Below are 23,397 nucleotides of genomic sequence, written 5' to 3'. Positions count from 1 at the left end.
TTTCTGGCCTCTTGTTTTGACTGTGTGCTGCATTTTGTTTTTGCTGGTTTTAGAACTCTGGATACTTTGCCATACCGACCAGGGCTAAAGTACACATTCTCCCTGTGTAAATTGTATGTTTCATTGGTTTATCCATGAATGGCATATTTCATTTACTAGTAAGCTCCTAGTAAAGTGTACTGGCCCAAACCTTCCCTTAAACTACATGTAAGGAACCCCCTTGTGCAGGGTGCAGTGTATTTAAAAGGTAGGGCATGTACTTGTGCTTTGCACTTGTCTTAATAGTGAAAAACTGCTAATCTTATTTTTCACTATTGCAAGGACTGTCTCTACCATAGGTTATCATTGGAGCTCCCTTGGAACATCTTATAAGTGTAACTTCCAGTTGGGAATAGATTGAGATTTTGAGTTTGGTGTCTTTGAACTCACAATTTAAAAATACATCTTTTTGTGAAGTTGATTCTTAAGTTGCATGTTGAGTTGTTTGTGCATTCACTATAGACAGTCACACAAAGGGAGCTGAGGTGTGCCCTGCATATCTTGATGGATCAACACCAGGCTGATGGGTCTTCCTGAGCTAGAGTGGGAGGAGGAGATCTCGATGAGACCTGAAAAGGGCTGTGCCTGTCCTCACACAACGCTATCTCCACACCGCTATAATGTCTTTGGACCCAGCTCAAGCAAAGGCAGGGTCTTGTGCACTGCAAACACTTTCCTTTGAGGTTTGTCTACTTTGAAGACAGACCCTGGCAAAAGTACTGAGCTGTGTCACCCTAACTTCAGAATACTTCTGGACTGAGGACATTCTGCCAAAAAGAATAGCTGGAGAAGATGTCAGGAGGGACGGCTACTTTGCTGTTTGATTTGTTGAGTGGGGCTTCTGCTTGCTGCTTCTGTCCTGGGCAGAGAAAGTACTGGACATTGCTTTCTTCATCTAGATTTCTTCAAGGGCAGTGTGTGCTTGCCTTCTGTTGAGAAGTCTCAGGGTCACAAAGACGTCACCTACTTCTGAATGCTTGACAGATTTCTCTACTGGGAGTACGGATGGTCAAGTGATGTCAACTCTAGTTCTTGGGCCCTCAGATTTGTGTGGTTGGTGCTGCAGTCCAAGAAAAGCAACACCAACACCATCAGCAATACTGTGGCCTGCTCCAGAGCCAAGGACACCGCTCATGATGAGCATGACACACTTCCCGCAATGCACTGCAGCCTGTAAGCCTGGTGATGCCTGCAACTTATGGATACTAACTTTGTCACTTAGGCCGCTGCATGCACTGGTGACAAAGGCACTGCTTGTGAAGAGCATGAGGCACCTCCTGACTTGCACTGCAGCCTCAATGCCTGTTGACACCAGTGCCTCACCTGCATCATCGCTGAGTCAATAACCGATGTGGGGGACCTGCCCAACTAATCTACACTGCAGCGTTGTGAGGAACCGACACACGGCCGCTGCTTTACCTCCCTTGCATCAGTAAGGAACCGATGCCTCACCTCCCCTGGAACAGTAAGGAACTGACGCATTGCCTCCTCCCCTCCCCCCTGTACAGCAGTAAGGAACTGACACCTCACTTCCCATGTGGTAGTAAGGAACCAACACCTCACCTCCACTGTGGTAGTAAGGAACTGATGCTGCTAGCACTTGCACCGCATCACCTCCCCATACTGTAAACATCTTTGTTTTAATCATTACCAATGTTTCTTTGGGAGTCTGTATGACTCAGTGGCTGGCCTGCGGACCTCACGGTTAGATTCATATGGGGGTTCATACCTATCACAACAGGGACACACTCACTCTTCCATATGAAATGGGGAGACTTAATGCCCAAGATCTTGATGCTTAATGTAGAGTGGCACAATGAATGTTAGCGTTATATTGGTTCAATGGCCCGACAGGAACAAGATGCTGCCTTTCCCTTGTTGCTAGCCCAATTCTTGTTCGGAAGGCCATTACGTTGTTTCCATGTTCTTGACCTCTTAGGCACTACACAATGCCTCTGGAAGAAGATGTTGGACCTTCACCTGGATCCTTATTATACTCCCCTATGCTCCCATTGTAGTGGTGCACAGGGTTCTCATTGGGTCAGGAATAAGCAGCTGCAGCTGCAGCAGCACTCTGTGGCCTCGGGATAGGGTACATTGTTGATTTTTTTTAGAACAAACTCCTATGCCCATGTCAGCACCCAGTGCACTGATTCTACTACACGTTTGAGTTTCATTTCTATTAAGCTCATCATTTAGTAAGGACCTTGTTAGTTGATACACTGGTGAAACCGTGGAGCTACCAGCTCTCACAAATATCTTCCAGGCATCAGTGTCAATATGGGTGAGAGCAACACTATCGGGCACATGCATCATTCTCAATTGCATTCGCAAACGGTGCGAATCGCAATTTTCGGCCGTTTGCGAATACGGTTGACAAATTTGGGATGCATCATGTTCTTAGCAATTTTAGAAATCGCAATCATGTTGCGATTTCTAAAATTGCGATTGCATTTAAGAAATCGCAATTTGAGATTTCTTAAATGCAATGCATGAACTTTTTAAATTTGCGAATTCGCAAATAGGGAGAGGTAAATTACCATGAAGTTGACTTTCATGGTAATTTGTGAAAACTTTCAAAAATGCACAAAAGTGCATTTTTGAAAGTTTAATTTTACACACACACACATGCCCTTGAGGCATGTGTGTGTGAAAAATGCACTTAGAGTTATATTTCAGGGGTAGGATCATCTGCATCGATTGATTAAAAACACACCAATGCACTATGTATTTATTTCGACATACCACCATGCTGGTCATGCACAGTACTGCATTTCTATTTGTTCAATGTACCTCATCTGAACCAAGGATGTCATTCTCCATTGCCTGACTGTTAAATTAATCAAAATGGAAATACATTTTTTTTTTACTTTTAGCAAAGCCCATCGGATTGTCTTGCATGTTCAAATCAAACAAAGCTTAACATTGATGTTTATACAGTACAAGAACTCATTTTATTTTCCAGCACAGTATATGTTCAAGAAAAGTAGTGCTGCAGTGGATAGACATATATTTAAGTAATGTATGTAATGTTTGGGTCTGTGTATTGGCAACAAGATTAGTTGAACCTTGCTGACTGTGCTGGAAGGCTTGGAGGGAAAAACTTGGATACTCTAATGCAAAACCGAATATGAAGTGTCAAGATCACCATGTCTTAATCTTGCTGACAGGCAATCAACAGCGCTTTGAGTATGATGTTGTTGAAGACACAGGATATTTATGGATAACTATCACCACCTCTGACAAAATCTCCAAATTCCCCATTTTCATGCTGCTTCTTCATTACAAATGACCTACTCTATATATTAATCCCGCTGGTCTATATATTATGTTTAGTGTCAAACAAATACTAAGGTGATTGAAGATGTTACTATTTGTGAAAACATGTGTTTAAAAAATGCTCGATGTACATGGTAGACCAAACTAAGCACAAGTGATAAAGCTGTGATTCCGAAGACGTGGATTGAAGGGTCACTGCAAAATGACACCATTAGTCCTGTAAAAAAGAAAAAAGCTATTCTTGTTATTCAAGGCAGTAGGCCATTTTGTGCCAGCTGTGTGATGGCAATGGAAAAATGGGAACATTCCTGAGATAACCTTGATAGACAGGAGAAAGCCATCAATCAGGAAATGCACCTATGTCTTTGCATGCAACCAAGAAGGGAAAACCAGTCTAGGACGTTTACATACAGGAAATATGTGGGGGACCAGAAAGTGTTTGTTTAATTATTTGCATACGCCTGCTAATATAAGGAGACCAAAAGATCACTGAAATTCAACTGCTGTTTTTGACATACAGTCAGTTATTAACTGTGAAGCTTGCTCATCCTGCTTTGCCAGGTAAGTTTTTGCTCATTAAGCAGGGAGTTAAACTGTTACTAATCCTTGCATTCTGCAACAAGGTCACTGTATAGAGAAAGGGGACAGTGTGTGGCAAGGAGGTGCAGCTGTGTGTGGGAAGAGGATGCATTGTGGGGCAGCTCAGGATAAGGCTTATTTTCATGAGGGGCAGACTAGAGAGTTGGAGGTAGATTATAGCGAGGGATGTTTGTCCATTGCAACAAGATGTTAGAGAAAGGGGACAGTGTGTGGCAAGGAGGTGCAGCTGTGTGTGGGAAGATGATGCATTGTGGGGCAGCTCAGGATAAGGCTTATTTTCATGAGGGGCAGACTAGAGAGTTGGAGGTAGATTATAGCGAGGGATGTTTGTCCATTGCAACACGATGCTGCCTCAGCTGACTTTTTATTTTGTTTTACATGCACAAAGTTGTAAGGTGACAGATGTAATTTTGAACACACATAATGCTCAAATGTGTAAGTCTTAATCAGTAACTTTACTATAGTGCTGGAAATTTTAGGGCAGATTTTATAACATTTGACACAGCACAATGTAGCAAGACAGCTTGCTGTGCTGTGTGAAATGGAAAGGACTGCAATATGCTATATCTACCACGATATGGGGCATATCTGCTCTCTGCTTGTGCTGCCGCACTATGAGCTGCCTAGCGTCAATGCATGTACCCTTGTTGGTACTAAATCCTGGTGCAAGGGTGCCAGTGTTGCATGAAGGATAGTTTTGGTGCATGGAGGAATAACTCCTGCACAAATACAATCCATAGAGGTGTTTTCCTCTTTCTAAGTGTGCTGCAGAATGCAGCATGCAGCACACTAAGAAAGAGGAAACAATAAGGAGAAATAAACGTATTTCTCCTTGTTGAGCATACATGGTATACACAATGCCAGGTTTACCAGTCTTGATCAATTTGGAAATGCACCAAAAAAACAGGGGTGGAAGATCGGGAACACCCTTGCTCCAACTAATGACAATGCTCCACATAACGACTCTGTCGAAGCATGTAATACAATAGCTAACTATTTTTCAGGAAAGGTAAGAGACATCTATGCGTCTTTCTCTGGAAATACGATACCTGTACGTGACTTTGTAGAAACAGCTGGAGCAAGCTCAGTGGAGGTATGTCTACAGTGCTTTATGGTAACCCCTCCTGAGTTACTAAATAGTACATGTAAGAGCATTAAATCTGGTTCCCCACGGGACCCAGCTCCGCCTAGGGTGCTGGGAGAGAGCCTTACGGTACTGGAGCCGTATATTAGGCATGTGCTCCAGGTCTCCTTTGCTTCTGCCAGACTCCCGGAAGATTGGAAAAAAGCAATTGTTCTCCCCATCAAAAAGAAACCTAATGTCAGCCATGAAACTCTTGAAAACATAAGACCAATTTCCTTGCTACCGTACTTAGCCAAGGTGGCAGAGAAAGTGGCCAACAGTCAGTTAATGTCTCATCTAGAGAAGCACAACCGATTATGCTGGACCTTAGTGCGGCGTTTGACACTGTAGCACACTCCATCTTGCTACAGTGTCTAAACAAAGCAGGTGTCACTGAATCAGCGCTAGGCTGGCTAAAAGCGTTTCTCACAGATCGTAGCTTTCAGGTCCAGCGGGGCTCTTGTACATCGGATACGATAGCCTTAGAGCAAGGGGTGCCTCAGGGCTCTGCCCTGAGCCCCACTCTGTTCAACTTATATATGGCCCCCCTAGCGGATGTGGTGCAAACGTACGGTGTAGAATTAGTCTCGTACGCCGACGACACCCAACTGCTGATCTCCCTGTCCCAAGCCCCAACAAGTGCTGCAGCTAACTTCAAGGCCTGCATGCAGGACCTAGCAAGATGGATGAACTCGCACTGCTTGAAGCTTAACGGCTCCAAGACGGAGGTGATGGTAATCGGAGGGAATGATTCTAGCTGGACGGTTGATTGGTGGCCAACTTGCCTAGGTCCTATACCCACCCCCTGTAAAGAGGCAAAACATCTGGGTATATGGGTCGATCCCAAACTATCCTATGATGGTCACATTCATAGATTAGTGGGAAAATGCTCTGGGGTGCTAAAAACTCTCAACCGCACCCTGGATCTACTTCCGTTGGAGGCCAGACGGACCATGACTCAAGCCTTGGTAACTTCCCGTATAGATTATGGTAATGTGCTATTTTTAGGCACTACTGAAAAAAGCCTGGGACGGCTGCAGGTACTCCAAAATACTGCAGCACGTTTGGTCCTAAAACTCCCTAAAAGAGCTGCATCTAAACCCGCTCTTGCTGCTCTGCACTGGCTCCCTATCAGGAAGAGAATCTTGTTTAAAGCACTCCTAATGTGCCATAGGATTATATGGCACAGGGCTCCGCAGTACCTTCAGGACCTTGTCCACATCTACGAGCCAAACAGGGCACTTCGCTCAAAGGGCACTGGCCTACTGAGGATCCCCCGTGTAAAAAAAGCTAAACTGGGAGGCCGATCTTTCAGAGTGCTAGCAGCCAATAACTGGAATCGTCTTCCTGTTGGCCTTAGGCTAGTAGAAACAGAAGCTAAGTTTAGAAAACTCTTAAAAACCCACCTCTACAAGCTATAGAGCGGAGCCTATTATACACTGCACTTTCTCTTCTCCATAGCGCGGGGACACGCCGAGAAGGCGCCACCAGGCGCTTTATAAACCCCCTTTATTATTATTATTGTAACGCCTTCTTGGCACAGAGTAATGCAAGGCAGCGACTCTAGATTTCCCAAGCACACAGAGCAACGCAATCCTTTGGTAAATGTAGGCCTTCATATCTAGAACTTGGACACTTTTGAGTGGAGAATTGCCAGATAAATATTGGTGACAATGCAGTATCTCCTTGGTTTGGCAAAAATTTACCACAGGTGAATTTACTATTATTTAACTGCTTCAATAAAATACTTTTACATCCAAATAGTGTTTGTGAACTCTAGAATGGAAGTCTGCTGACAACTGCAACTGATGTTTGCAGGCAAAGAGCTTGGTTTTGCGAGATTTTCTGTAAATGGAGAAGGTTTGTCAATGTTGGCATATTATTGCTAACTTGAACCTTTTAAACTTTTGATGACTACAGTTTGTATTGCTGCCTGGGAGGGATATGGTTTCTCTGAATACATCACTGTTGCAACAGACCTCATTGTGGACGAGAAATGCTCTGATGCCATGGTAGTGCAGGAGTGTTCCTACAGTAGTTGGTTGAGTGCATTTTTAGCTCTTCTGGACAAGATTGTTAAGGTTTGTGAGGAATCCTAGTAATGTTATTCCTCAATAATACCAATGCTGTACCTAATCTGTTTGTGGAATGGATGTTTGTCCTGCTACCCTTAATGTGCATGTTGTGCCTGAGAAGTGTTTATTTTGTAAAATAATAAGTGCTGATGACCATATTTTTCTCGGAAACCTACAGAATGCCCAATGCCAAACTTTTATAATTGTGATTCCACCTCATGTCTCTTTCATTGAACCATTTCTCTCACTTTTGCAGACTCTTTTTCATCCCTGCTTCTTACGTTCCCACTCTTTTCTTATTATTCTCTTCCCCTTTTTTAACCCCTTTTCTCCCTTTTACTTTATTGCTCTGCATCAATGACTACTCAGACAAAATATGTTCCAGTCCCCAAGAAATAGTGCCAATGGGCCCCAGCTTGAAACCACCGGCTAACATTAAGCTCTGTCTATGAGCTGAGAAATACTCACACAACAAATATTCACAATATACCATCTCTTTGTTTGTGGGTATCTTGCAGTCATCATCATTTTTATGCATTGTGTGAGAACTGGTAGCTTCACCTACTGCACTTATTCTGTGTGTAAGGGCTGGTGCACTGTGCATGATTGTAGTGTACCTGCTTGCTTGGCATTTGAACTGCAGATGCTGGTAAGTACTTGCACTGTAAATGTTTTTCCTCATGACAAGCATTCTCTAACTGTACCTGTTCATTGTCAGTGAAATGAGCGGTGTAGAGACATAATATCGAGTTTTTTTATCGACTAGACATAATATCGAGTCAAAAATATAGAATAGACATAATATCGACTAGACTTAATATAGACTCCAAAATATCGACTAGAAAATGTTCATATCGAATAGAAAGGACATAATATCGAATCGAAAATATAGAATGGACATAATATCGACTAGACATGATATAGAAAACAAAAATATCGAATTTTAGGTAAGTTAATATTAATTTTTATTTTTTGTGTATTATAATTCTGTAGCTGATTGTGGGTTTATAGGGGAATAGGGTGGAAAGTAATTTAATTAGAATGAATAAATATGTTAATTTATTTATTGTTATTTATTTAGAATTATTGTTAATTATTTATCAAATGGTAATTAATTAAAATATAATTGGTAATTAATTTTAATTGATTAATTGATAAATATGTTGAATTAATTGGTAATTAATTTTTAATTGATAATTAATTAATTGTTAATTGATAATTAATTTAAATTAATTGTTCAATTGACAATTTGAATAATATTTTTTTTCTGTAGCGGGTTGTGGGTTTATAGGGGAATAGGGTGGGAAGTAATTTACCTATAACTAATTAAATATGTTAATTAATTAATTGATAGGTATTTATTTAGAATAAATTGTCAATTAATTTTTAATTGATAATTAATTTTTATTAATTGATAATTACGTGAATAATAATATTTTCTTTTTAGTAGCGGGTTGTTGGTTTATAGGGTGGGAAGTAATTTAATATAATTAATTAAACATGATAATTAATTAATTGGTATTTATTTAAGAACATTTTTTAATTATTTTTTTATTGGTAATTAATTAATTCTTAATTGGTAATTAAAATGTATTAATTGATTAATTTACAATTATGTGAGTTATATTAATTTATTTTCACTACAGTGGGAATATTAAAATTTACCCCTATGCTATCCAACGTTTTCCCTACTGTTGCAGTCTCTGGAGTGGGAATAGTAATTTTTACCCCTATGCTATCCAACGCCTTCCCTACTTTTACACTCTCTGGAGTGGGAATAGTAATTTTTACCCCTACGTTATCTAACGCTTTCCCTACTGATGCATTTGCTGGAGTGGGAATAGTAATTTTTACCCCACGCTATCCAACGCTTTCCCTACTGTTGCACTCGCTGGAGTTGTAATAGTAATTTTTACCCCTACGCCATCCAATGCTTTCCCTACTGTTGCACTCTCTGGAGTGGGAATAGTAAATTTTACCCCTACGCTATCCAATGCTTTCCCTACTGTTGCACTCGCTGGAGTTGGAATAGTAATTTTTACCCCTACGCTATCCAACGCTTTCCCTACTGTTGCACTATTTGGAGTGGGCATAGTAATTTTTACCCCTACGCTATCCAACGTTTTCCCTACTGTTGCACTCGCTGGAGTTGGAATAGTAGTTTTTACCCCTACGCTATCCAACGCTTTCCCTACTTTTGCACTCGCTGGAGTGGGAATAGTAATTTTTACCCCTATGGTATCCAACGCTTTCCTTACTGTTGCACTTGCTGAAGTGGGAATAGTAATTTTTACCCATACGCTATCCTTCGCTTTCCCTACTGTTGCACTCGCTGGAGTGGGAATAGTAATTTTTACCCCTACGGTATCCAATGTTTTTCCTACTGTTGCACTCGCTGGAGTGGGAATAGTAATTTTTACCCCTACGCTATCCAACGCTTTCCCTACTGTTGCTCTCGCTGGAGTTGGAATAGTAATTTTTACCCCTACGGGATCCGAAGCTTTCCCTACTGCTGTACTCGCTGGAGTGGGAATAGTAATTTTTACCCCTCCGCTATCCAACGCTTTCCCTACTGTTGCACCTTTGGAGTGGGAATAGTAATTTTTACCCATACGCTATCCAATGCGTTCCCTACTGTTGCACTCGCTGGAGTGGGAATAGTAATTTTTACCCCTACGCTACCCAACACTTTCCCTACTGTTGCACTCGCTGGAGTTGGAATAGGTATTTTTACCCCTACGCTATCCAACGCTTTCCCTACTGTTGCACTCTTTGGAGTGGGAATAGTAATTTTTACCCCTACGCTATCCAACAGTATCCCTACTGTTGCACTCTTTGTAGTGGGAATAGTAATTTTTACCCCCAACGCTATCCAATGCTTTCCCTACTATTGCACTTGCTGGAGTGGGAATAGTAATTTTTACCCCTATGCTATCCAACGCTTTCCCTACTGTTGCACTCTTTGGAGTGGGAATAGTAATTTTTACCCATACGCTATCCAATGCGTTCCCTACTGTTGCACTGGCTGGAGTGGGAATAGTAATTTTTACTCCTACGCTACCCAACACTTTCCCTACTGTTGCACTCGCTGGAGTTGGAATAGGTATTTTTACACCTACGCTATCCAACGCTTTCCCTACTGTTGCACTCTTTGGAGTGGGAATAGTAATTTTTACCCCTACGCTATCCAACGCTTTCCCTACTGTTGCACTCTGTGGAGTGGGAATAGTCATTTTTAACCCTACGCTATCCAAATCTTTCCATACTGTTGCACTCCCTGGAATAGGAATAGTTATTTTTAACCTCTACGCTATCCAACGCTTTCCCTACTGTTGCTCTCACTGGAGTGGGAATAGTAAATTTAAACCTCTCGCTATCCTACGGAAAAAATATTGTATATGTATTGTTAATAATATGTATATATAGGTATATATACATATTTTAAAAGAATTGTTTTTTTTAAGTTACAATAATTATTTCTTAATTTTAAGTTTATTTAAGTATTTTAAGTATGATTAAATTAATTATATCTATTATTATAGTACTTTAAAATTACTTTTAAGATATTTTAAAAAATCGATATTTTGACTGTCTATATTTTTTCCTATCGATATTTTGGAGTCGATATTTTTGTACTTACCTGTTTGTAGATAGGAAGTCGATATTTTGGCATTCTATATTTTTACCTCGATATTTTGGTAAGTCGATATTTTGACTGTCGATATTATGTCAGTGATCCGAAATGAGCAATGTACAGGCTTCTACCATGTACCATATTTGCTTCATACTTCTGTCAGAGAACATGCACTGTGGATATTTGACACAGTTAGTGTTGGTTGAGATTAACAAACTGTTGCAACTGTACCTGCTATGTGTATCAGCGGACCATGTACTGAGGATGACTGTATAGTAGCTGCTCTGTCCATGAAGGAAGCCAGAATTGTACCTGCTCTGTGTCTTAGGTAACTTTACACCGCAGATGATTGTACTGTTCTTGCTCATGAGAGAAGTCTGAAATGTGCATCCCTGACCGGTACTGTACTATACTGTACATCATTTATGTGAGGAAATATTCCACTAGAGGTGTTTGAAGGGTTTACACTTTGTCTGAGATGGTAGCTTGCACTGCACATATCTGTATTATAACAGTTCTGGTGAGCAAAACATGTCTTCTTCGCCACCGCTGCAGCTTGTATGTCAGTATAGTGGAAGCTTTTACTGCTGCTCTTACTGGGCATGTTCTGTGCATGAGGGTATTAATATCTTTTTACACAATATGGACTCAGCAACCTACTGCCCATAACAGCCACTGCTAGCATTTTGATGTCTTTTCCAACTGAGATAATACTCTCATGAGATTCTGGCAGTATTGCTCCCACCATGCTACCAAGACTTATATCGCTCTCCAAGAAACCACTTGTTCTGATTTTCTTTGCATATTTAGTTCCTACCTGCATTAATTTTCAGCAACTGCACTGTTTTGCTATCCTTCATCATATATATTAAAGACTCCATGTGCTACAATGGCAATCGCTTTGCTATACTATCCAACGATTTCCTTCTAGTTCTTATGGTGCCATACAACATGCTTCAACACATTACCAATGAGCACACCTTGTATGTCCACAGCATAAATGAGCAGTACAATTTACAATCCTTCTTCTCCTGCTCCGCTTCTGCTCACCTTTATATGAACTCACCACTCCATAATGCAAACATGTAATGATGCGCTGCTCACCTATATATGATCTCACTAGTCCATAGTGAAAACTTTGATTTCAAAAGTTACACTTTATCAACAATTACCACAGAAAAGGTCAGTTTAGTATTTTCAAATCCTATTGGCGATTCTGACAAAATATCTTTTATGAAATTCAAGAATTTGGTCAGTTGTTATCGGTTCCGGGAATGGTTGAACAATTGCAAAAAGTGAATTGGTTAACATAATAATTATAAGGCCCGGCCAACATGACACAACATTTTCATCATTTGTGGACAGTTCCATACTTATGTGGTGGCAAATTGAGGATAACCATATATACAAATGCTAGAATAATGTTGATATAACATGTAGCCCCAATGAAATTATAGAACACCTAAGACATGTAGTGTCACATATTGCATAACCTCCCTTCTCCAACAGACCCCTATTCTGTATCAACGCCTCCCTTATTGCACTTTCCTTGCATCACCATCACTCAATCCCCAGGAAGAACTATAAACTTTTCTCTATGACTAATCCAGAAATAGCACCTCGCTTCCACTCAGATCAATCTTTATGGCAATAGTCTAACCCTCTTGATCATGAAGTTCAACATTGTGTTTTAACCTGAGTTGTGACCGTAATATGTTTTATTGAAGGGTACTTTAATCCAACATATCTTCAAACTGCAGAATTTGTGTTTCCTTACTGCATGCTCGGTGACTGAAAGGTTTATTATTTATCCCTCTTTGGCCCCATGAGTGTGAAGCTAATTTACCAATATTTCCATTGTGTTATATTTCTGTAAATGAATACATTCCATATTTATTCATTATTGATTGTATTACACTGTGAGCATTGCACCCTGCTAACCACGCTTTGCAAGAAACTGGGTATGGTTCATTGCAAATTAAACTCACTTAAGTAAGCTTTTGCCAGTGACCCATGTAATTCACAGTTCCACGCCTATTCAATCAATAATCTAAATAACCAAGAGTGGCTCAAAGGCACAGGTGCCCTATTTCTGGGGTTAACCATTCAAAAAACCCTATATCATAAAATTGCTATTCACATATTTGGGATAAGCACTGTGTCAGAAGTTAGAGTATTCCATGGTTAGCCAAAAGAAAAATTACGATTATTATTTATTTATTTATTTTATATGCTTATATAGCGCCTGAATAGACCCCCAAAGGGGTATCTCCGCGCTTTTGCCACAAAAAGGGAACATATACTGTACCAGGTCATAACAGGGAGTTACTGGGGCATGAAGAGTGTTTAACTACTAGTAAAAAGGTGGGTTTTGAGGGTTTTTCGGAAGGATAGGTGATTAGTAATATGTTTTAGTGTAAGGGGGAGGGAGTTCCAGAGAGCAGGTCCAGCGTGCGCCAAAGCACGGCCTTCTTGTCGAGATTTTTTTATTTTTGGAACCTGTAGTAACTGGAGGTTACTAGATCGTAGGGAGCGGCCTGGGACATAAGGTAGAAAGGCCTTTGTAAGATATTTGGGGCCCTTTCCTATCAGACATTTGTGGATAGTACACAAAATTTTAAACTTAGTGCGTTGCCGCACTGGCAGCCAGTGGAGTTCAGCCAGTAGAGGTCGGGAGGGAGTCCTAGATGGAACGTTAAGGACTAACCTCGCCGCCGTGTTTTGGACTACTTGCAGTTTGTTAAATTGGCCTTCATTGGTTGATAAAAGAAGGCCATTGCAGTAGTCCAGTCTACTGATAACTAGTGCCTGGACTAAGGTCTTCCTGTGGTTGTCAGGAAGATAGGGAAAGACCCTTCTCAACAGTCCAATGGCCCTAAAGCACGTGCCGGCAACTTGGTTGACATGGTCTTTAAATGTCAGGGTTTGATCGAATAACACTCCCAAGTTTTTCACGGTCTGCTTTGGGATGGGAACAGGTCCCAATTCTAAGGGCCACCACTCATCAGATCATAATGTCACCGCATCCCCAAACAGTAATACCTCTGTTTTGGCCACATTGCATTGTAGGCAGTTCTCAGCCATCCACTTTGACACTGCCCTCATGCCTTGTGCAAAAGATTTTTGCAGAGCAGGTGTAAAGGTTTTAAAAGGGAAGAGAAGTTGGGTGTCGTCGGCGTAGGACACCGGGGTAAACCCAAAGGACCTCACTAAGTCAGCCAGGGGGGCCACATACACATTAAATAATGTGGGGCTTAGGCATGAGCCCTGTGGCACACCCCTGGTGAGCTCCCTAGAGGTGGATTTATGGGAGCCCATCCTGACTTCTTGAGAGCGGCAGGAGAGAAAGCTTTCCATCCAAGACAGGGCTACACCTCCCAGCCCCACATCCCTCAGACGGCCGAGAAGCACTTCGTGAGACACCGTATCGAAGGCAGCGGATAAATCCAACAGCACCAGAATCATAGACCCCCCACCATCCAGTGTCATCCTGATGTTATTGGTCACTGCTAGTAGGGCTGATTCGGTGCTGTGATTAGGCCTGAACCCAGATTGTGAAGGGTCCAGGCCTTCCGCTGCCTCAATATGATTTGATAAATGGGTGTTCACGTGCTTCTCTGTCATCTTACTGATGTATGGTAGGAGGGAGATGGGCCGGAGGTTGGAAAGATCTGTCAAGGGGGAGGCCGCTTTTTTCCTTATTGGGTTTACCACCGCAATCTTCCATTCCCTTGGGACTTGTCCCTTAGCCAGTGAGATATTCATAACTGCCTGGATAGAGGGTCCCAAGAGGGAGATCAAAGGGGCCACCATTTTTGCAGGAAGGTAGTCATTGGGAGAACCGGTTTTCATGTGGTTGATGAGGGGTGGAAGATCTTGATCACTGACTGGTGGGATGGTAAGTAAAAAGTTTATATTCTGTATGGGTGGGTTATTTGGGAGAGAGGTCGTGGTTCCTACATCCCTAGAGGCCATAATTTTGTTGTAGATGAGATTAATTTTGTCCTCAAAGAACATAGAAATCTCATCACAAAGTGTTTGTGATACATCATCGGGGCTCTCACTAGCTGTGGGTTTTACAAAGCTCTGTAAGATTTTGAACAGTTCCCTTGGACAGTTGCCGGCCTCTGCAAGTTGTAAGGAGAGGTTATTTTTCCTCGCTTGCTTTATATTTTTGTAATAAATTGACTGGGCCTCTTGAAAGATTTTCCTTTCCTCTTCGTTTTTTGATGTCCTCTATGCTTTTTGTAATCGCCTACATTTCTGTTTTTCTTTCCTAAGGTCTAGAGTATACCATTTTTCTTGTTTGGTTGGAGGATACTGCTTATGAAGTTTTAGAGGGGCCAAGGTGAAATGGCTAATTTAAGTGAATTATTAAATTTTTCCAATGCAGACTCTGCTGAGTCTGCATCTGTAAATGACGGTTTTTGCCAGTTTTCTCGCAGATTTTCCACAGATATGCCATTGGCGGCGGAAAATTGGCGGGGGTGGGGGCGGTGTTCTATACAGTTGTTTAGTCGGTCCAGCCAGATGGAACTCAATCAAAAAATGGTCTGACCAGTGGACTTCTTTGGCGGGAAAACATTTTATTTTAGTGCAGTTGGTAAATATAGAATCCAGTGTATGGCCACCTATATGTGTAGCACCATTATTTATTGCTTATTTATTGATTACATATGTGTTCTAACACAATTGTACAGTTGATCAAGTATGAGGATGCCTGTTTGTATTCATAGTATTATTCTGTATTTCTCTCTTGAAAGGTGCATGACTACACAGCCAACATGTTTCATTCTGAAAACAACAGGACATCCTCAGGGCTGATAAACATAAGTAATTTATGACACATGTTAAAATCACTTTTACTGCAATTGTAAGATCAGGACATAACTGACAAATACTAAAAATACAAATTGTTAAAATCATGCAAACTATATGTTACATCTTAGGGCACTTAATCCCCACCCAAAAATTGTGACCCTAAATGTAAGCAAGACATGAGACAGGTGCAGATTTTTAAAAGTGGTCAACTAATGTATAAGCAATTTGTAATCTATATTGGTACCCTTCTCTGCAAATTTACATTGATGTCCATTTCTTAAGTACACTTCCATTCTTTTAATTCCTCATACTCTGGGATTGGCAGGTATGCATATGGATCTTACAAGATGAGCCCAAACACTTTGAACAGTCATGTTTGCTGTAAATACAAATGTTAACCTCATTCATGCTCAGGAAGACTCCTGGCCATCATGAGTCATGGTAGTCGTGTGCTCATGACGGCCGGGAGCCGTCCGAACGTTGCCGTTCCTCCCCTGAGCGGTTAATTCCCCACCTGTGCGGGAGAATTGATCAGTGGGGGGAGTTCGGACAGCTCCCGGCCGTGATGAGCACACGCCTACTGTGACTCATGATGGCCCGGAGCCGTCCTCAGTATGGCAGCACCACGCCCAGCCCCGCCCCTCTTGCACCACAGCAGAATTTGCTGCGCGGAGAAGGGGTTAAAATACACCGAAATTCTTTTTTTACACCTTTATCTCAAATATTAATTTCTGAGTAGACAGTCACAGTTTGTTATTCTTTAAATCCTATATAAAATTAAGTATTAATATTATTCTATTATAATTGCCTAGCCTAATGCAGTATATAAAAACAACAAAATGCATAATCAATACTTTTTTCACTCAATTATTGTGTTTTTTTGCATTTTTTCTATCCATTTTTGAAAGTATTTACAGAGTCAAATTAACTCCAGCAATAATCATATTATCAAAAATTCAAATACTGTTTATCTAATATTCTACCATATGTGGGTGCTCAAAGTAAAAGTCAAATGTTTGTAATTGAGATTAGCCATATCAACAACTAACATATAGAAAAGCGTATTCAAAATACACAAATATTTCCATGCAGACTCTGCAAATGAACCAAGGCTTAGTCAGAAAAAAATATATAATGTATGTACTTATCCAAAGAAATATATGTCAGAGTACATTAGCCACCTCTCTAGGTAATACCTGCATGTTCCAAGAACAGACCAACCGTAAAATTAATACTCATGACAAGTATTAAGCATTGTTCTACCATTTTTGAACTGGCCATGTCGAATTCATATTCATTCTAAATGTTGGTGATCAAACTGCCCTGAACTTTTCACACACATGCATAGAACAGGTGAGGTCCATGAAACTAAATAATAATTCAAAATATATAAATGGCATCATGTTGGGAAACAGCACAGCCAGTTCCTAATAATTAGTTCAATGTTCTTGGCCTATTAACTAAATGAAACCATCTGGCCATCTTAAACAAGTCAGGTAGGGCTCATCAGATAGCAGGCAAACTATCAAGCACATCACAACCCAATTATACAAACAAACGAATAATCAAAAGTCCACACAAGAATGCTATTAAACAAAGGTATAATCTTCTCCAATAATATAAACATCTCAATTATCCACCCATTGTTCATGATGGAATTGGTTTGCAGACAAATATGGCACCAACAATATTTCAATCAAATGTATTCGTATTCCCATACCTAAAACATTTATTCAGAGCCAAGTTACAGCATCATGGCTGTGTGCAAAAAGAGGGCCATGATCCTATTCCTATAAAAGCCAACACGGAAGTCATTTTAATAAATCCAGCCATATTAGCACTTGTTCAATATCTACATTATAACATTGGCCCTCTTGGAAAAAGAAAAATGTGTTCTTTATAAAAATATAATAAAAGGGAGCCATTATTGGGTAAATGGTTTGTTACTATTATTCTAAAGTCTGCGCTGAATTTGAAGCACAATCTAATATTCAATCCCACAAGTGGTAACTAAGTTGGGCACACAAGTAAACAAAATCATGTCAGCAGCCATCTTAGTAGAAGAAACAGTCAAATACCTACAAAGGTTCAATTCCATTTAATTGTCTCATCTAAAATATCCCATATTGTGTCCATAGCTCTCATAAAAGCATAATTAAAAAAATGATGAAATTACAGATAAATCAATGTATTTAAACACCAATTGTGCTCGGTAAACAGCAGTTGGAGTAAATGAGTAGAGATTTTACAGACCTTTTTCAAATATGTCCAGGCTATAACCGATTACTGATTCAACAAAGTACTCCAAAATTATAGAATCCTGGTTCAATTATTACAAATGCCTATCAACAAACTACAAATCAAATTAAATGCCCAACATGTGTGTGTTAAAGATAGATTACATTGTCTGCGTGTTCATTCCCTATCTCTACTCTTGCTATCAATGGCACGAAAGCGGAATCAGTCCTTATCTGTCACTGTACACTTATGTGATATTATGGATATGAGACATCTTTATTGAGCTGTGTCCTCACATGTTCCATAACTCCCTTGTGGTCTTACCAACATAGATCTGGTCACCACTACTTAATCTGCATCTGTCCTCTGCTGCATAAACTGTATGTACAATTACTAAAGAGAAGCATCAATGGCAGAGGCATCTGTATGTTTAGGGATCCCATTATAGCATTCCTTAACCCCAGCAACCCGCAGTTAAACTGTAAATTCATTCAATTCTTGGCAATGGCCTTTAGCAGGAAACGCGGGTTGCCTAAACTCCATAAAATGGGTCTAGGTTGTATTCATGGCAAAAAGAAGACCACAATGATCTGTCCTATTTGACCAACTTAATGACTAACCAGTGATCACTCAAATGTTGATGAACATGGCCTGGGTTACATCTACAGCAGAAAAAGTCCACAGTGGCCGAGCTCATTTTGCACAAGCACTACTGCAGTTTCTTGAACTTGGCCACAACCTCCTGTACTACTAAAAGCTAATGATCATGATGATTGGCTGCCATGTAGTAACTTCCCATGAAGTCACCACGTTAATTCACTTCACCCACTGCAGACAGTTTTATCTGTAAATGTTTTAAAGGTTGAGAAAGGCCTCCATATCTGCCCAGTATTACATTATTTAAAGAAGTTCTGTGACATGACGTGTGTAAAGATCAAAGTTGAATGATTGTTGTCATCTTCCCGGGAGTGTATTATTTTAATGTTTGCCTATTTCAAAGAAATATGGGACGCTTTTAGGACCATAATATTAAGAACGGGGTTAAAAGTATCGTGCTTTAGCCTAATTTTAATGCCGTTTTTGATAATATGCCCCTTAGTTCATTAACTTGCTCTAGAAATGTACGTTAGCAAGAAACAAGCTCATTGGACAACCATGTTTATGATGTTTATAAATTGTAATGAATTATAGTATTAATCAGTGGAATTGTTATGTTTTTAACTAACTTCAACAATAAACTTGAACCTGGTCTTGCCCACAGACAATCGCATAAATTACATATGTGGTCTAGCAGTTTATAAAATGTCTTTGTTAGACCTGTCAGCCCTAGGCTGGTTGTACCCTGTTTTATTTCCCTTTTCCTCTCATTTTTGCCAAAATTTTGTTTTTGGACCTAGGCCTCTGGGCGCCTAACCACTGCCAAACAGTGCTGAAATGTAGGTGCTCTCTCCTAATAATATGGCTGCCACAGGGTCCTGCTACTGCGGAGTGGCTATTGTACATGCCTGCACCAGTAGTTAGGAGCAGACTGGGACATACTGCTACTGTATCCTTGCCGTCCCGCCTTTTTGTCACTAAGACAGACATGGTAGATGCCCCTGGAACCTTCCAGCCCAGGGAGGATTTATGCTTTGCCGCCTTCCAGGAGGGTCACCTGACCTAGGGGTGTAAGAGGAAAGGAGGGAAACCTAACTAGTTAGTTGGTGCACCACTGGACTTGGTGAAACCTCTGCTGGAGTATAGGCTGTTGGGCCTAGGGGGGAACCTACACTACTGAGACTGACTGAGCTTAGGCCCTGCTGTACCCAAGATAGCTGAGGGGCTCTGCCAGCCTGCTGACCATGCCCAGTGAGGAGGAAACCCAGAAGAACAACTCCAGTGTGCCGCAGGGAACCATCCTGCCTCTTGTGCCTGCCAACTCAACCCCGTACCCTTCCCCCAAGTAACTGCAGCTAAAGACCTGCTATCAACTAGCGCTGGGTCTGGGAAGTGCTGTGAAACTGACGCCAGCCATCCCAACAGCGCTGGGAGCCAGAGAGTACCACCCCCCTCTGGGGGCCCTGATGTATGAAGTATGCTCTGAGACTGCAATGCGCTGGGACTTATAAGGGATGAACCTTCTAGGTGTTGTGACCTGTTTGTGCTGGGAGCCGAGAGTGCTGCAAGCTCCCAAAACGCTTTTGCCGAATCACCGCCGCTGCCCTGGTCCCGACTGTGCCCTTGATCCCAAGCGCTGACTCTGAAAGAGCCCCGTGAACCCAGATCGCCGCCGCGGCCCCCGTGCGTTGTGGAAAAGGGTGCGCTGGCGAGGGAAATCACCGCCGCTGGCCAGGGACTGGTAGATGAGCGCTTTGCCCCACAAGGAGATTGGGCTGTCCTTTGAACCGCTGCAGCCCCCAGAGTGAGGGGGGCACTGTGTAGGCCACGCTAGGCCTGGGGAGTGCGCGAGAAGCATTGCGGGGCAACCAGGGTGCCAGCAGCATCACAGGCTACGCCCCTGGTGAGCCGTGCCCCCATTGGCTCCTGCCGCAGCACCCCCGATAGCCGCGCCCTTATTGGCTCCCAGGCCGTGAAGAGAACCGCAAGACCCGGAGCCCGTCCGGACATCAGCGAGGGGGCTCCAAGGAGAACGGGAGCCCTCGACCTCCCTAGGCTGGGTCCGAAGGAGCGTGTAGGCAAGGGGGGAGTGAGGGCCTAACAGTGGACGTCGTCTCCAGGTAACCCCCCGGGAGGTAGGCGAATTGAGTACTAATAGCGGGGCTGCCAGGTTAGAGCAGAATGGCAGCCCCATGACCTCCCCTCACTAAGAGAGACTCAGAACAAGCAGCGAAGGCCTTATTTAACCCCCTATCTGCCAGAGCTGATGTGGGTTGCTCCAGACTGTTACCTGCGAGGGGCGCAGCCTAGAACTTCGCTGAGGCCTCCCCCCTAACAACAGAGGAAGCCTATGGGGATTCTGGGGCCTGGAAAGTTCAGTAAAACACTCCCAGGCCCACATCAGGACTGTCTGGGGCTGTATAGCCTACCACATATTGCCTTTAGTGAATGTGCATCTAGGAAATGTTGTGCCTGTTGCCTAGATGATCCCCATGCATAGAAGATGCCACTGCTGTCATATACATACCTACAAAGTGTTGCATTTCATGAATGTGCGTATAGGATATGTTGCCTATGTTGTCCCTGAATATCAGAATTGTTTCCTGAATTGAATGTATGCCTAAGCAATGTTGCCTGCATTGATCTAAGGTTATGAGAACAGTTTACCCTGTTTTAAGCGAGAACCTAGCGTTACCTACCTGAACCAAAAGTAGATAAAGAGTCTTGTTTTACAAAACAGCCTGGTGTGGTGTCTCTTCATTGCCTGCGTATTATTGAATCAGTGTCAGTGAGTGCTGCACCACTGCTTTACACATTGCCTTCAGGTGCCTGCCTGCCTCGCGCCAAGCTACCGTGTCGGAATCGGTGACCCCGGTTCTAACAGTCTTATTTTGTGATCCTGCTGGAAAAAGGTTGTTTTATTTATGCCCAATTTACAAGCTTCCTAAGTTGTTCAATTGAAATCCGATGGTTGATCTGGCGTGCAGGTTCTCTAGTTGAAAGGGCTATGTAGCTTACAATCTCTTTGTTCAATCAATGATATCTTTACCGACTTTCAATGCACAGGCAGAAGTCTATGTCAATCTAAAGATCACAACTGTTTCCAAGTAGTCACTTATGGCAATCTTCTTGTTGGACAGGCCACAGCTACCCTCTCACGTACGTTAGACAATGCAGTTCCACAAACACTAGCCATTCCACATCTATCCCTTTGGAGCAATAGACATGCCCCCTCCTAGAAAAGTGTTTCCTCCTATCCATCTCTCAATTCCTGTCCATATCAGCTTCTAAACTAGGTAAGGAGTTTGGTTACCTGTCTGTTCATCATTCGGTAAGCTACAGGCACTTGACGAGACAACCACAACCATCCTTTCAGGCTCTTGACTACTTCTCAATACTCCTTGGTTTAGTTTCATTTGGGTTGTTTATGGCCTCCTAACTTCTTGGGTAGGAATCTGCTTGAGTTGAAATTTCACTCTAGAAATATTGTTGATTCAACGGGAACTATAGTAGCCTAAGCCTGCTTGCATGTTTTTCCTTTGTTAATGTGTGGTGAAGGCTGTACAAAATATATTAAACTACTTTATGAATCTTCCTGAGCACGTCACAAGAAAATCACTAAAAAACGCCTCATTTTCTTTTTCTTTTCAGAAACCATGAAAATGTTCGGCATTCTGCTTCTCTTCTTGATAATAGAAGGTTTGTGATCTTCGTTTTTCATAAAATGAGTGTCACTAGTTGCATTTTGCCGTAGGTATCGTATTGTCTACTCATGTAGCTATTTTATTCTTTTAATAGGGTCATAATTCACAATCACATTTCCAAATTCTGTTAAGCCTGTGGGTATTTTGTTTTAATTCTGGATTGACTTGATAGTGAGAAGGGAAATAGTTGCATTTTCATGTTTTGCCAGAAGGGCTCAAAGTACAAAATATAAGGGTGGGACATTAGGGTCCCAGACAGCTCCCGTAATCAATCCTGGATCTGTTCTCATACTGTTCACCAGCATGAGAGAAGTGCCAGGGTTGGGTGGAGAGGGCTCTGTCTACACTCCCAAGAGCACTGAAGGTGCTTTCTCCCAACCCAGCGGTATAAGACGGTGGGTAAGAAAGGTTTACAGTGCATGTGTCTGTCTGGCCGTCGCAAGACAGCCGGCCAAAGTGGCATGTGCACTTTAAACTTAAGTGGCCAGCTCACCACTACGCCATGCTGCTTCCACTCTGTAGCAATGGCCCTGCCCCGTCCTGACACTCATTTTGGGATGCAGGATAGTGTAAAATAAAATGGTACTACATTAATTATATACCATTTTTTTCATCCCGAAAGGATTTCCTGGGAGTATTTTAATTAATGGGGTGATGCTCCCTCCCCTGTTAACTAGGACCTTTCCCTGGTAAATCTTGACAGGTTTTATCTGCCAAAACTTTCCTCTGTAAAATATTGAGGCATATGGTAAATACGAGAAAACACTTAAGTCCAATTCCTGTGCAACTTGAATTTAGGGCCAAACAAGGGTGGCTACCAAAATGGAGACAAGAGGTGCAGTGGCATAGCAATTGCAACAAGTGCCCTAATGCAAGCAGGGAAAGTGGTCTCTCATCTCTTGGTTTGTCAGTAGAAAAGAGGTATACTTTGAGTACAGGGGCACTCATATCCTCTGAGCCCTGGTGTCAATGCACCTGCTGCACTATTGACAGTTATAACGATGAGGAAGAGAGACTCTTTAAATGAAAGAGGTTTAGGAGATAATGGTGGAGTGAAGTCTTGAGCATAGGCGCTGGAAGTAGAGGACTGGGGGGCTGTTGCACTCACAGAAGTAACCATGCTGGAATTAAAAAGGTGGATGAGCAATACCGATGCCTTTACATTTTGGGGCAGATTTACAAGCCCCTTGCGCCACTTTTGCGTCACTTTTCCCATGTTAAAAATGATGTAAAAGTGGCGCAAGGGTCTTGTAAATCTGCCCCTTTGTGTTTATCTTGTCACTTTCT

At 41.9% G+C, this 23,397-nt stretch overlaps 1 protein-coding gene across 1 annotated transcript in view; it reads left to right on the top strand.

The window, feature by feature from the left end:
• Positions 1-3,837: 3,837 nt before the first annotated feature.
• Positions 3,838-23,397, top strand: part of LOC144769213 (echinoidin-like) — a 101,641-nt gene continuing 82,081 nt past the window's right edge. The window contains exons 1-2 of the mRNA XM_078653248.1: positions 3,838-3,879; positions 22,058-22,105. Coding sequence (XP_078509374.1) covers positions 22,063-22,105 — 43 coding nt within the window. The 5' untranslated portion in view covers positions 3,838-3,879; positions 22,058-22,062. The remainder of the gene's footprint in view (positions 3,880-22,057; positions 22,106-23,397) is intronic.

Source organism: Lissotriton helveticus, chromosome 1_1, assembly GCF_964261635.1.
Source record: "Lissotriton helveticus chromosome 1_1, aLisHel1.1, whole genome shotgun sequence".
Lineage (NCBI taxonomy): Eukaryota > Metazoa > Chordata > Amphibia > Caudata > Salamandridae > Lissotriton > Lissotriton helveticus.
Note: the sequence above shows the minus strand (reverse complement) of the source record. Positions and strands in the feature narration are given on the sequence as shown.